Genomic DNA, 14,196 nt, shown 5'->3' with positions numbered 1-14,196 from the left:
GTTCAGCCATATTCCAAGGGATAGTGCAGTATAATTTATTGTTATCAGCTTGGCCGGTAATACCGCATCTTCCGGTTCTTATCGTACATGAAACTCGGGAAGACTGAATGCTCGGATGCCTCTCTCTGCCCTATGATTAGCCCTGTTCATTAACCACGGGACACCAGAAGACTCCTGTTGATGATCGCAGCAGGGGGTCGAAACGTCGAGTACTCGAGAACGTTGAACAACTCTGAGAATCTTAAAGTCAATCGTAATGGGTACGACAGGCCTCAGATTTATAAAAGAAAATTCTTCCTGGCTAGTAACTTTAGTTTCGTTTGAGGAAAAGGCAGAATGCAGTGGTGGTCAACATGGTCCCTACCACCCACAAGTGGGCGTTTCAGCTTTCGTGGTGGGCGGTAGCCGGTAGGGATTTTGAAAATACTTTTATTAGGCTTTAAAGAAAAATTTTGAAAATAAGGGACTGACTATTGTATGTTTTAACTTGATGTAGCTCGGCTTTATAAATTTTGTAAAGTAAACTTATCCCTACTTCATAAATCATATTTACTGTGTAATCGGTGGACGGTTAAAAAATTTTACAACTAACACAGAAACAAAAGTGGGTGGCAGGCTAAACAAGTTGACTTCTCCTGAGGTAGGGCATTTTTAGAATTATTAAACATAATTTCCCAAGTATTTCTAAGATTTAGGAGAATATCGGGTAGACCTAAGGGTTACCTGCATGTACCGACCCCAACGCGAGTCTTTCGCCATTTCTTCAAACGCTGTGTAAAACACCATGTTAGCTATTATGCTGAAGACAGCCTCTCCTCCAGGCACCAACAGCTTGTGAATGTTCTGGACAGCGCGCCTGTGAAAATATTAATGTATTAGGTGGCGTTGCCCCAGTGGAGGACACAGAAGACTTTCTGAATTTTTGTAAGAATCAAATGAACGAATTACAACAAAACTATTTTGTGGTGAAAAGGTACAACAATAATACTAAAAACCCACACAAAATAAGGTGTTTTTAATTTCACATTATGCAAACGAAGTTAAATTAACAGGCTTGGACTTGCTGTTCACAACGCCGAACACATTATGGGAACGATAACATTGTAAATGTGAGCACAAAAATGAAATTACATGTAACGGTATATTCAGTGTCGTTATAGGTCTTCAATGTAACCATTCCTTGCTCTCTGTTGATATCTTGTGCTATTTGAAAACCAGCAGATCGAGCACACCTTGGTGAAAAGTCAGAATGGCACTTCATTAATTCCATAAAAAATTACTGGCTACAGCTTTTTTGTTCCTGTGGCTTCAAATGTTGCATTAAATTATAGACTAATTGTAAAATTACTACTTTTTATGGGCAAAGAACAGTTTTTCTAAAAATTTAAGATGTCTATCCTCCAACCGATTAATGAAAGAGTTTTTAAATTGATCATACGAATATACCATTGTTGTACATAGCCCTCTATTAAAGCCACATGTTCTTCTAATGGACTCTTAGGGACAGGGAAGGACCCTGCTCCTGAATTTTGCAGCTAATGCGCTATCGACGGCATTTTTTTTTTCTGTCACTGCATCCCATTGTGATTTCTTTGAAATTCTCATTCTGGCACGATGAAAGGGATACGTTTTCACGTCCAACAACTTTCCTAATATTATTTCATAACGATCATGTTGTCTTCATTTTCTTCTGCTATATCACACAGCACGAATAGATGCCGATACTGTGGACGGCGGGGGGAGGTGGGGGAGAAGCCACAACGAGATATGCCGTTTTATTTTTAATGAAACCAGCAGCTTCTCCCCTGTACCCATCTATAGTGTCCTTTCCTTCTTTTTCCGTTGAGTTGAAAGCGTGAATGAGATTTTTTTCATGTCTCGTAGAGACCAGAGGAGTTTATTTCCTCCAAAGTAGTTTTGCAGCTTCTAGATCTACACTACTCTCCCCGTAGTCTCTCGTTCAAAGATACCTTACAGAACAACCTGTAGCGAATGATGAACTTTTGTGGTTCTTTCTGCATATCCAGAAGGAACATATTCAGTAAATAGCACGCCGTTGCAGCTTTTATTTTTCTACCAGTTGGCTAGTCGAACATGTGCCATCCCCTCTTCTCGTAAAAGGAAGTCGTTTCTAACGGGAGAGCAGAGGCGTGCTCCATCCTTTAAAATCTGTCTCCATATAAAAATAAAAAATAAAATATTTTATAGTAAGCGGACGCTAAACGTTTTCAAGAAGGGGTTGGATTGGCGATAGAAATTGTCACTGCTAACACGATTAGTCGCGGCAGTATGCATATTACTATGTGGAAAGTATAAGGTGGCAGTGCCCTTCCGGTGTGAGTCAGGACAGCTCGGTGAAGGACAAAGCAAAACACCAGCTGAGGAGACAAAGGAACGCTCTATTTTTCTTTTTTTAGAATACCATGTCTGGGTGCAGTACGCGAAAAAATTTGCAGACGTATGAGATGTAAAAACACTACTTCAGCGTATTCTACATTTTCGGATACAAGAAAAAAACTCAGGCACAAGGAAAAAGCCGTGGGAAATAAACATAAAAAAGCGGGCGTGTACTGCATTACATGACATGACTGCCGCAAGAAATACATAGGACAAACCGGTAGGCCATTACAGATTTCAGGAACACCTCATCTAAAATAACAACGCACTTAGCGAAGAGGGACACAGCATCACAAGCCGTTCAGAAATTTAAAAATATTCCAAAAGAAAGAAAAGAAGCCTCATTTTGAATATGTTAGAAAGAGTAGACATTTTTAGATACATAAACTAAAACGCACAATTCACGTTGAATAACCAATTGGAATTAAAGCACCATATCATTCTTGCTAATTTTGACTGTTTGTACGATTAGGTGTTAGTACCTAATAAAACTGTGTATTATTCTCGTGTGTAAAGGTATCGACCTACCGCTCCTAGTCATCAGTACATGACGTCACACTATCCATATGGGTAACTTCGGTTCCGCCAGGCAGCTAGTCTCTCTTCGTCGGTCGTGCCTTTGCTTTGTCCTGCTCTGCTGTCACACTGGTAAGACACTGCCACCTGACACTTTCCACACAGTAATCTGCGTAGTGTCGCGGCTAATCATTCTAGCAGTGACAATTTTTCAACGCCAATCCGGACTTATTTAAAAACTTTTAGCGTCCACTCACTATAAAATATTTTCTTCCGTCTTTTTTTATGCATGCAAATTTTAAGGAACACAGCACGCAGTAGTATTGACGACATTCACAGAACAGTTAATTTTAACTAGGAGCGACGGATATTCCTGCGATCTTTTTAAGTTGTGGCTATATTCTAGACATTCCTTTATTAATTTTAATATTCACAAAATTTGCTGACACTGTACTTTGCTTTTTACAACGTATGTTGCACTTGACGATGCGGCTTTAGACAGCGAAACCCACTGAGTTTTAATGAACAAGAATTTCACCTACTGTTAGCGGTCTTCTTCCTAACGTCATACATTTCAACAGCTGCAGCTTCCCTGAACATAAAATAGTTTATTTCTATTTTGAACAGTGATCTTTACCTTTTGACTTGCCCTCGTAGTTACACGTTGCTCTGTGACTCCGTTTTAATGCACAAGACATCCTTCTTGCAGTTTGACAACAAGCCTTACACAATCTAGTTTTATCAGTAACAAAAGACATAAATATCGATGAACTTAAAATATTATTGGAGAAAATGTATGACGGATTGTTACGGTATTTCTTACTCGTTGAAGTACCTCGATAGCAATCCATAGCTGGAGTGATCGAGTGTAACCACTCTTGTATTACAGTCGGAGAAGTAAGACAGGCCAGCTGTTGCACAGCAGTTGATATGGTGACAAACTGAGTACATTTAAATGCGAACATTTTTAGGTTAGGCTTTACCGTGACTGTTACTGGCATTACATGAAACAACAAGTTTACTGTTACTAGTACTGGTAACACTAAACTTGTTGTTTCATTTAATAAACTGAGTACACACCTGTTGTCGGGCACCCAATGCAGTAGCAGCAGACAGAACACCTTGCCGAAGGGCGCGTACTGCCACACGGCGGAGTTCTCCAGGTCAGGCTCAACCACGTCCAGCTGCTCGTACGTGATGGTGCCTGGCAGCGCGTTGTGCTGCCTGCAGAACTCCAGCATCTTTGTGCTGATGTCGCAGGCCACCAGCTTCGTACCCGGTGGCAGCCGCGGAGCTAAAATCTGCCAGTGCAGAAATATGCTTTCTCATTTGCTCTTCTAAGCTACACAGCTGGTAAAGTTAATCGGCGCTTCCGTTTCTTCGAGGACACAAAGCGATAAACAGCGTGCTGAGTGCGTCTTCCAGACTTGTCGAGGATTGAGAGAAGAGGGGATTGATAGAAGAGGCCACAGTTGTCGAATGGAGAGTACAGTTCAGATTCCAGATCGTCCAGTTCGTGTGTCGTGACCTGGTACATTAGGGTGACTCGCCGCGATGTGCCATGGAACATAGCTCACCGGGCCAGCTAAAGCCTGAAAGATGTACAAAGCTGTCGGGAACAGTCTTAAAAGCTTGTAAGGGTGTTGCAGGGTAGGTTGCTCTGAGAAATAATTATTAATTGTTTCCAATTTTGTTATTATTGAAGTTAGCTAAACAAGCCGTTGAAAGACAGCACAGACGTAGCTTCTGCTCACCTTACTTAAATTTATAACTTCCGGAAGAAGCACAGTTTAACAGGTGATGAGCATTTGAAGAAGTGCTAACTCACAGATGTCTGTGCATTACCGCACTTTTCCTCGTGGAAGTGCTTGAATTGCTAATTAAATCGGACTTGCCACAACGTATGAATTTTGTTCTCAGCAATTATTTCTCAGTACAGCCTACCTTGCAACACCCCTACAAGCTATTCAGACTGTTTCTGACAACCCTGCGACAACTAACAGGTAGTTCAAGCGGCGTCATCAATCGGTGTCTATTTGAAAACCCGCCCATATTTCGCGAACTGCATCGGTTGTGCCCGGCTCCTGACTACACGGGATGTGCTTGTGGGGCCTATGCCCTCAGCAAGAGTTTAACGCGTGTGTGCGGAACATCGGATGTGTTTGAGCTTTGTTGGAGCTGCCCATAAACTGGCGAAAACACAATGTACCTACAATTCGTTTCTTTTTAGGGTTCCTTTCTTCAGTCGATAAAATGGAACCCCTGTTGGATTACTTTTCTGTCTGTCTGTCTACCCTACTGTGAAAAACCATTTTTCTCAACAACGGGTAAACATATCAAGTTCCAGTTTATGTCACATACTAAGGTCTACCAAGTGCACATTTATGTCACATACTGAGGCCTACTGTCCCTTGACGGTGTAAAAAAGTGAAGCATCTAATGACAGAAAGGAGGCTTTCAGGACCGGATGACATACTCCTGTTAAATCTTTCGAGGTATAATGTCGTCGTCTTCTGCTCCTGGCGTTCTACCCTGAACTGCACTGGACGTCTTTAGAGGCGTTGCTCTTTCACGACTCAAGTCTCAACGGAGGAGCAACACCTCTGAAGATGTCCAGCGCAATTCTGGAGGGAACGCCAGGAGCAGAACAGTTTCGTGGATCACGACATTATACCCCGAAAGGTTTACCAGCAGCAATGAAGCTTCTAAGTCAGTGAAATCCAAAGTAGGACCATTTGTGTCAAATCTTTTGGCATTCGCACACTCATCCATCAAAACCTATACTTCTTTCCCGTTGACGTAGAATCATGAAATTTGGCAAGAAACAAGATTTCACAGTACAAGAAAAGGAACCAATCAGTAAATTGTTAATTTGTTATTATACTATCTGACTCCAGACTTGAAATTAAAACATTCTCGAAGGTACTGGAATCCCTGGGACCAATATTTTGCAAGTATCAATGTTGATAACGGGCAAAAATCGCCGAGATTCTCGATTTCCAAGATGGATAAACTATCTGTATACAATATGGCTACGAAGTCTTTCACGACGTATTTCTTGAATAAAAATCTCTCGGTGTACTTGCCGCGTCAGTTCAGGATAAAAATTAAGTTTGTATGGAACCCTCACAGCTTGACTCCCGAACGCACAGGCCAATGTTTCGCTATACAGGATGTTAAAAAAATCGTACTATGCATTACGAGGTTGCAGTATGGACTAAAACAAGAAAACAGTCCAATATACATGGGCTCCAAAAGGAATGCCTTAAGTTCTATGAGCATTTGTTCATATAGGCTCGTGTGAAAAAAATCTCTAATACTGAACAAGTGGTGACAGCTCTTAATGGATGCATTTTGGAGTCCATGTTTACTGGATATTATTGTCTTGGTTTGGACCACACTATTACCACTCAAACTATGGGATAATATTTTAACAGCTTGCATGAAGAATCCCTGCTTAATCGGGAGCATCATGTTTTTTCTTGCTTTAGAAAAGGATACATTGATCTCTTACTTAATACACAATGGAAAATTCAAGATTTGGAAAATTCAGTGTTATGAAAAGGACAGTTGTTACTCGCTATATAGCGGAGGTGCCAAGTCGAAGATAGGCACAACAAAAAGACTGTCAGAAAATGTGCTTTCGACCAATAAGGTCATCATCGAAAATAGTCGGAAACTGTGATCATGTGTGCGTGAGTTGCGTTTGCGGGAGTGTGTGTGTGTGTGTGTGTGTGTGTGTGTGTGTGTGTTTATTTTCGACGAATGCCTTGCTAGCCGAAAGCTCACTTTCTGACAGTCTTTTTGTTGTGGCTGTCTGAGACTTAGCTCCGGTATACGGTGAGTAGCAACTATCCTTTTCATAATATTGTTAATTATTATAGATATCTGAAGTTTGGTGCACCTGTTGCGTACGAGGTGGTACTGTAAATCAGGATATGAACAAGGAATATGAAAGTAAAATAGAAACCCCACAGAATGTCTTAAATCTATTGTTGTACATAGGATGTTACATATCGCTTTCTTTATTAAAATTCATAAATGGGTGTGATAAATGAAAGCCCTTGTTGCTGGTGGTGATGAGTTCTCTATGAGCGGATTGAACATTGACATGATCTGATTTACTCAATCTGTGCAGCGACGCGTTAAAGCTACCATTTACTCGTAATCTGGCATATAAAATTGTTTTTGAAGGAGAAGCTAATCAAATAGCTGTAATAGCGGCAGTGCACCACAGTACACGGATAAGCAATTATACCGCGATTCCGATATGACCTTAGGTAGTATTGTCACCATATTGCATTGTCATAAGGATTATCCACACCACATGTCGTTGCATCAAGAACTTCATGGCACCGTTTTCCATAACGGAGTAGTGTTTTGTAAGTGGCCACGTCAACAAATGCAACCGACTCCCAAGTTCTTTACCCTTATGCTATTTTCCATTGAGTCTACATTCACAAACCATGGTTGCGTCACCGGGATAATATGCATTACTGGAGTGAAGACAATCCCCACTGGTTGCAGCAAGTTGACCATCAGCGTCCTTTGTCAGTTAACGTATGGTGTGGAGTCATAGGGAACAATCTCATTAGTTCGTATCTTATCAACGGCATGTTGAAGGGGTGCAAACAGGAACTATCGGAAAAACTGTAAGACGTTGCCCCGGACGTACAACAACGTATGTGGTTTCAGTATGACGGATGCCCGGCACATTACGCAACTGAAGCACCGGAGGTATTAAACGTTGTTTACACTGTTTTGTGGATCAGGAGAAGTGGCCCTGTTAATTGGTCTGCTAGATCGCCGGATTTGATGTCGCCGGATTTCTTCCTGTGGGAATATTTCAAAGATAAAGTGCATCAGCAAGTGCCAACAGGCCGTGAAGACATGGTCGACAGCATCGGAAACACCTATGCTGATAATCCTGCATCTATGCTTCTGTCCTCTTTACGGTCAGTTGAAAAGTGGATCACTAAGTGTACTGAAGTTGACGATACTACGTTTGAACACCTACTCGAATTGGAAAAGTAGAGTAGCGTTCACCACGAACCATGGCCACAGTATCACGTCAAGTAGTCCCCTGTTCGATGGGTTGGAGGACTACAGCGTTGCGAACGGGATTTAGAAGTTAGGAGATACTGGCTTGTACTAACGTCGCAGCATGGAGGTGGGGTCCCAAATGCCACTGGACTTTTGAGTACAATGTCACAAATTGCGATAGTGCACCCATTTCTATTCCTCCGATTACAGCGCCACCTGTGGCGAAAGGAAGCAAATGCTTCAGACAAAAGTATATAGATTTTGCCATAAAATCGTAAACTGCAACAAAAACCGGGGGTTCCCGCTGAATATTTCAAAGTTGCCCTTACCAGCCATGGACAGGGTTGGCTGGCTGGTTGAGTGTGGCATCATTGGATGTCTCACTCCGAGACAAACAAATTGGAATTTGGACATTTTTTGGTCAGATGTGTAGTTTCGAGATACTTCAGTGTCTTCTGTTAAAATGAACACTCTGTATACCTCCTTATCTCGGTGGTCCTAGGTATCCAGGAGCGACGATACTTTACAAAACACAAGAGAGTTGCTTAGTCGTCGATTTCTCTGATGGAGTAGTAACGTGCCTGAAAGTGAAGAACCCACCTTCCTGGCGACGTCACCGGGCCCGCAGCCAATGTCGAGCACCGGCAGCGGCTGTCTCGGCCACGTGAGGACCGACCACAGGTCGTCAACCTGTTTGGCGGCCAGCAGCGTGAGGGGAGCACACCCGAGGTTGTACAAGTCCGGCTTATCCATGCTGAGGTACACTTCTTTCTCATCCATACCGGTTAGAAGTCTGTCCCCCTCACAGTCAGGAACAGGACGCTGATGCCTGGAAAAAAGATATTTTTTATAGAAATCTTCCGCCACATCAGATACAGTTTAATGGGAAGGTGGACGTTAACATTTTGTCATTAGAGACGGAATACTAGTCAGTTTCCTGGAAGACGAAGGAAACTGATCACTGCTTCCCATTTACTAATGCGTTAATGAAGTTTGTGGTAAATAATACATCTCATTTTCGAGTCAACAGTTCGGTCCATTGACACAGTTTTTAAGTATCTTCAAAAAAATTTAAAGTCACCTACTTCGGTCCAGAAACACACATTAACAATAAGTTTCCAGCAGCCATAGCGACTTCAGCTAGTAATAAAGTTCCGTTTAAGAGGATCCTAAGGGATTTATTGGTGGCCCACACCTACTTCATTCCTGAATTTCTTACTACGAGGGTTGAACGAAAAGAATGCCTTCACCTTCGTTAATTGGGTTTGGATGGGAATATTTTAGTGAATCAAACGCAGAAATAATCCTTAGAATATGATCTTTTATTACCAATATTCACTTTTCCACATAATCACCAGCCAATTGGATACATTTCTGCCAACGATTAACAAGTTTTCTGAAGCCGTCACGGAAGAAGTCGACACTCATTTTCTGCAACAACAGTCTCACAGCTCTCTCAACGTCCTCATCAGAAGCATAATGATGTCTCCGCAGATCGTCTTTCATTATCGGTAACGGATGGGAGTCAGACGGTGCTAATTCTGGACTGTATGGAGGATGCCGTACGGTGCTGAGATTCAGTCGCTGAAGTTCTGCTGTGATGGCACTTAAGTGTGCGGTTTGGCATTGTCATGCTGCAGGAAAACATTATCCTTTTCCTTTAGAGCCCTTGTTAGCCGTCATTTCAGAGTTCGCAGCGTTGTGATGTAACGCTCTGAATTTATTGTTGTTCCACGGTCAAGGAAATCAACATTGATAACACCGTCTGCGTCCCAGAACACTTTGGCAGTGATTTTTCAAGCTGAGGGCTGCGTCTTGAATTTCTTTTCCTGGGGCGACTCTTTGCGTTTCGTTTCCGGGTCGTAATGGTGTACCCACGTTTCGTCTCCAGTCACAATTGAATGGAGAAAGGCGTCACCTTCATTCTTGTAACGCGAGAGGAGTTCTTGGGAAATTTCAAGTATGTGCGCTTTCATTGCAGGTGTCAGCATCAATGTGACCCACATGTTCTTGTGAAATGCTGATTGTGCTTGTAATTTCTCTCTGAGTGATACAACGATCGTCCTGAATCAGTCTGTCAACATTTTCCTTGTGAAACTCGGTGTCACAGGAAGTCTAACACTTTGTTTGCCACACAGGTCAGATGTTCCCACCTCACATCAACACAGTCACCGTAAACTGCTTTCAGATTAGATTAGATTAGATTAGATTAGATTAATACTAGTTCCATGGATCATGAATACGATATTTCGTAATGATGTGGAAGAGTCAAATTTTCCAATACATGACATAATTAAGTTAATTTAACAACATAATTAAGTTAATATAACAACTTTTTCATTTTTTGTGTTTTTTTATTTTTTTTAATTTTTTTTTAATTTATATCTAAAAATTCCTCTATGGAGTAGAAGGAGTTGTCATTCAGAAATTCTTGTAATTTCTTCTTAAATACTTGTTGGTTATCTGTCAGACTTTTGATACTATTTGGTAAGTGACCAAAGACTTTAGTGCCAGTATAATTCACCCCTTTCTGTGCCAAAGTTAGATTTAATCTTGAATAGTGAAGATCATCCTTTCTCCTAGTATTGTAGTTATGCACACTGCTATTACTTTTGAATTGGGGTTGGTTGTTAATAACAAATTTCATAAGAGAGTATATATACTGAGAAGCTACTGCGAATATCCCTAGATCCTTAAATAAATGTCTGCAGGATGATCTTGGGTGGACTCCAGCTATTATTCTGATTACACACTTTTGTGCAATAAATACTTTATTCCTCAGTGATGAATTACCCCAAAATATGATGCCATATGAAATCAACGAGTGAAAATAGGCGTAGTAAGCTAATTTACTAAGATGTTTATCACCAAAATTTGCAATGACCCTTATTGCATAAGTAGCTGAACTCAAACGTTTCAGCAGATCATCAATGTGCTTCTTCCAATTTAATCTCTCATCAATGGACACACCTAAAAATTTGGAATATTCTACCTTAGCTATATGCTTCTGATTAAGGTCTATATTTATTAATGGCGTCATACCATTCACTGTACGGAACTGTATGTACTGTGTCTTATCAAAATTCAGTGAGAGTCCGTTTACAACGAACCACTTAGTAATTTTCTGAAAGACAGTATTGACAATTTCATCAGTTAATTCTTGTTTGTCAGGTGTGATTACTATACTTGTATCATCAGCAAAGAGAACTAACTTTGCCTCTTCATGAATATAGAATGGCAAGTCATTAATATATATTAAGAACAACAAAGGACCCAAGACTGACCCTTGTGGAACCCCATTCTTGATAGTTCCCCAGCTTGAGGAATGTGCTGATCTTTGCATAGTATGAGAACTACTTATTTCAACTTTCTGCACTCTTCTTCATTCTCTGATGAATTTCTTTTGGGGTGACATCTTCTGCTGTCAAGAATTCAGTGACTGCACTTTGCTTAAATTGCATTGACTGACCGTCTCCGCAAGGTTCCATACTTTACAGTGTAACAACACAACCGTTCAGTGCCAAGGCTTCCCGCCAACTGGAGCTGCAGAGAAGAGGTTACGGAAGAAGGCAGTACCTGCCGCATACCAATGTTGCCAACTGTTGAAGAGTTACGAAGTTGTAGGCATTACTTTTCAGTCAACCCTCCTAGAACCGTTTGATGTGCATTTTTCATACATTAGTAATAGCAAATAACACGAGTGTTTCGTAAAATAAGACTTCTGCACGTCTTCAGGCCAGTAATGTGATTAGCGTAAGTGTTGTAAACTGATTTTGTCTTTGGTGATGCACGGTTAGAACAGCCTGAAAATTATAATATACATCTCAGTGTACCGGACGAGTACGTTTACATGTTTCTTGGCAAGTTGATTAGTAATTGCAAACAGGTTACAGTACCAGTTGCTGTTTTCCTTTTTCAACACCACGACTGGTCAGCGTCTACGAATCTCCACGGCGCTGCATTCATAATCACTTGGAAAACGTCCCTGCTGGATGAAACCGGTTCTAGCATTAGAAAACAAAGTAGCAACTGATGCCGTGGTTTGTTTGCAATTGACTACAACACTTGCGGGTAACGTAAAGAATCATGTTAAAATGTAATCCTTAACTGCACACAATTTAACTTCCAACGTTCTTTTCCCGTGTTCTTGTATGATTATCTATACGATAACTGTAATCATGCGACCGTGCACACCGTTGTGCCTTCTAGCAGATGCGAGTTTGTCTCTTTGTTAAATAGTAGCATCATACAAGCACAATGATTTTTTTATGACATGGTACATGTTTGTACTACATTTGACGAGTTATTCACTGTAACGAAATTTTGATGCTATGCTCCCTGTCATTTTCTTTTCTTTTTATATGGTAAATATTGTAAGTAGGTAGAACTTTTAGAGTACAATATTTTTTCTGTTTGTTTTAAATATGAAAATCATGAGTTAGCACCTTCTTTATCTAGACAAATTTTATATTGAAAATTAAGATAGAGTACTCCACAAACTTGATCATGTCATGTCTCATAAAAATGTGGTTAATGCTCCAACGAGGGTTCCACTCTAAACGGCACCAAGCGTCTGGTCATTCGTTATCTGGGGGTGGGGAGAGCCTGCATCTGTTAGTGTCAGTTCTAAGTAGGATGTAAGTTGCTCCTGCATAGACTCATACGAGGGTTAGAACTTAAACAATGGCAACTATTTATTCACAACCGATAAAAAAGAGTTACATGATTGCACCTGTTACTGTCGTTCAAAGTAGTCACCAGCGTTGTGTAGAACCCGTTGCCAGCGATGTGGAAGGCGTAGTATACCATTAGCAGAGCCTTTTCTGTTGAGGGTGCGAATGGAGCGGTCTAAAGTTACGGTGACTCTCGTGTACGCCTGTGATGGTGTTATGCTAACGCAATACGTTCCTCCACGGCAGACCGTCAATGCACAGTATTACTGTTCGTTTTTGTAGCATCACATGCGACCAGCTTTGCGAAAGAAGCGGCGACACTTTCTGCGCAACCCACCCATCATTTTGCACGACAATGTGCGGACGCATACAGCGGATTGGTTCAAATGGCTCTGAGCACTATGGGACTTAACATCTATGGTCATCAGTCCCCTAGAACTTAGAACTACTTAAACCTAACTAACCTATGGACAGCACACAACACTCAGTCATCACGAGGCAGAGAAAATCCCTGACCCCGCCGGGAATCACACAGTGGAAGCTGCGGCTGCTCTGTTCGGTCGATGGGACTGGGAAGTACTGTACCATCCACCATACTCCCCGGACTTAGGTCCTTGTGACTTTGATTTGATTGCGAAAATGAAGGAACCACTTCGTGGCACTCGCTTCAGAACTGTTCCAGAGATTCGACAGGCAGTAGACCGCTCCATTCGCACCATCAATAGAACAGGCTCTGCTAACGGTATACTACGTCTTCCTCATCGCTGCAACGGGTTCTACACACCACTGGTGACTACTTTGAACGACAGTAACAGGTGCAAACATGTAAGTATTTTGTATCGGTTGTGAATAAATAGTTGCCACTATTTAAGTTCCAACCTTTGCATAATCTGTGGTCGTTATTTGTGACTGCCGGAAGAGAAAACTTTTGATTGTTTCTTAAATAAAAATTTAAAATAAACCGACGGGTTAAATGAATAACGCAGTTCACGCCAATGTGTATTGTGACCCACTGTTTACTTTGGCAAATCTGTTATAAAAAACATGATGGCGCGTTATCTTTGCGTCCACTATGCTCCACGTTTACCAGAAGAAAAATGACATCTGTCCCCCACTCTTTTTCATGTGGCTGGAGAAGATGAGACAACGTCAGAAATTAAATCGGCGACTTAACTGTCTAAGTGAGGGATACTTGACGAGAAAATATAAAGATAAAAACGCTACATAAAAGCACGAACCTCAACGGAAAGTGTTTTATCGCATCCGGGGGAGTTATTTATAGCTGTAAGAGAACAGTGCATCATTAGGCTGGTAATAGAAATGCAGGCGACTACAAATCTATGTAAAAATGAAACTAAACTCCTCCCGAAAAGGCTATGAAGGCCTAACGGTACCGACAGGCCGCCGTGTCATCCTTAGCCCACAGGCGTCACTGGATGCGGATATGGAGGGGCATGTGGTCAGCACACAGTCCTCGCGGCCGTATGTCAGTTTCCGAGACCGAAGCCACTACTTCTCAATCAAGTAGCTCCTCAGTTTGCCTCACAAGGGCTGAGTGCACCCTGCT

At 41.5% G+C, this 14,196-nt stretch overlaps 1 protein-coding gene across 1 annotated transcript in view; it reads right to left on the bottom strand.

Moving 5' to 3' along the window:
• The window catches only part of LOC126160826 (uncharacterized), a 268,831-nt gene extending 260,095 nt beyond the window's left edge, over positions 1 to 8,736 (bottom strand). The window contains exons 1-3 of the mRNA XM_049916932.1: positions 8,557 to 8,736; positions 3,994 to 4,214; positions 724 to 856 (exon numbers count right to left, since the gene is read on the bottom strand). Of these exons, the coding sequence (XP_049772889.1) occupies positions 724 to 856; positions 3,994 to 4,214; positions 8,557 to 8,736 (534 nt within the window). The remainder of the gene's footprint in view (positions 1 to 723; positions 857 to 3,993; positions 4,215 to 8,556) is intronic.
• Between the last annotated feature and the right edge of the window lie 5,460 nt (positions 8,737 to 14,196).

The sequence above is a fragment of the Schistocerca cancellata genome, chromosome 2 (genome assembly GCF_023864275.1).
Source record: "Schistocerca cancellata isolate TAMUIC-IGC-003103 chromosome 2, iqSchCanc2.1, whole genome shotgun sequence".
Taxonomy (NCBI): Eukaryota; Metazoa; Arthropoda; class Insecta; order Orthoptera; family Acrididae; genus Schistocerca; species Schistocerca cancellata.
The sequence above is the reverse complement of the archived record's forward strand: the minus strand, read 5'-3'. Positions and strand labels throughout refer to the sequence as shown.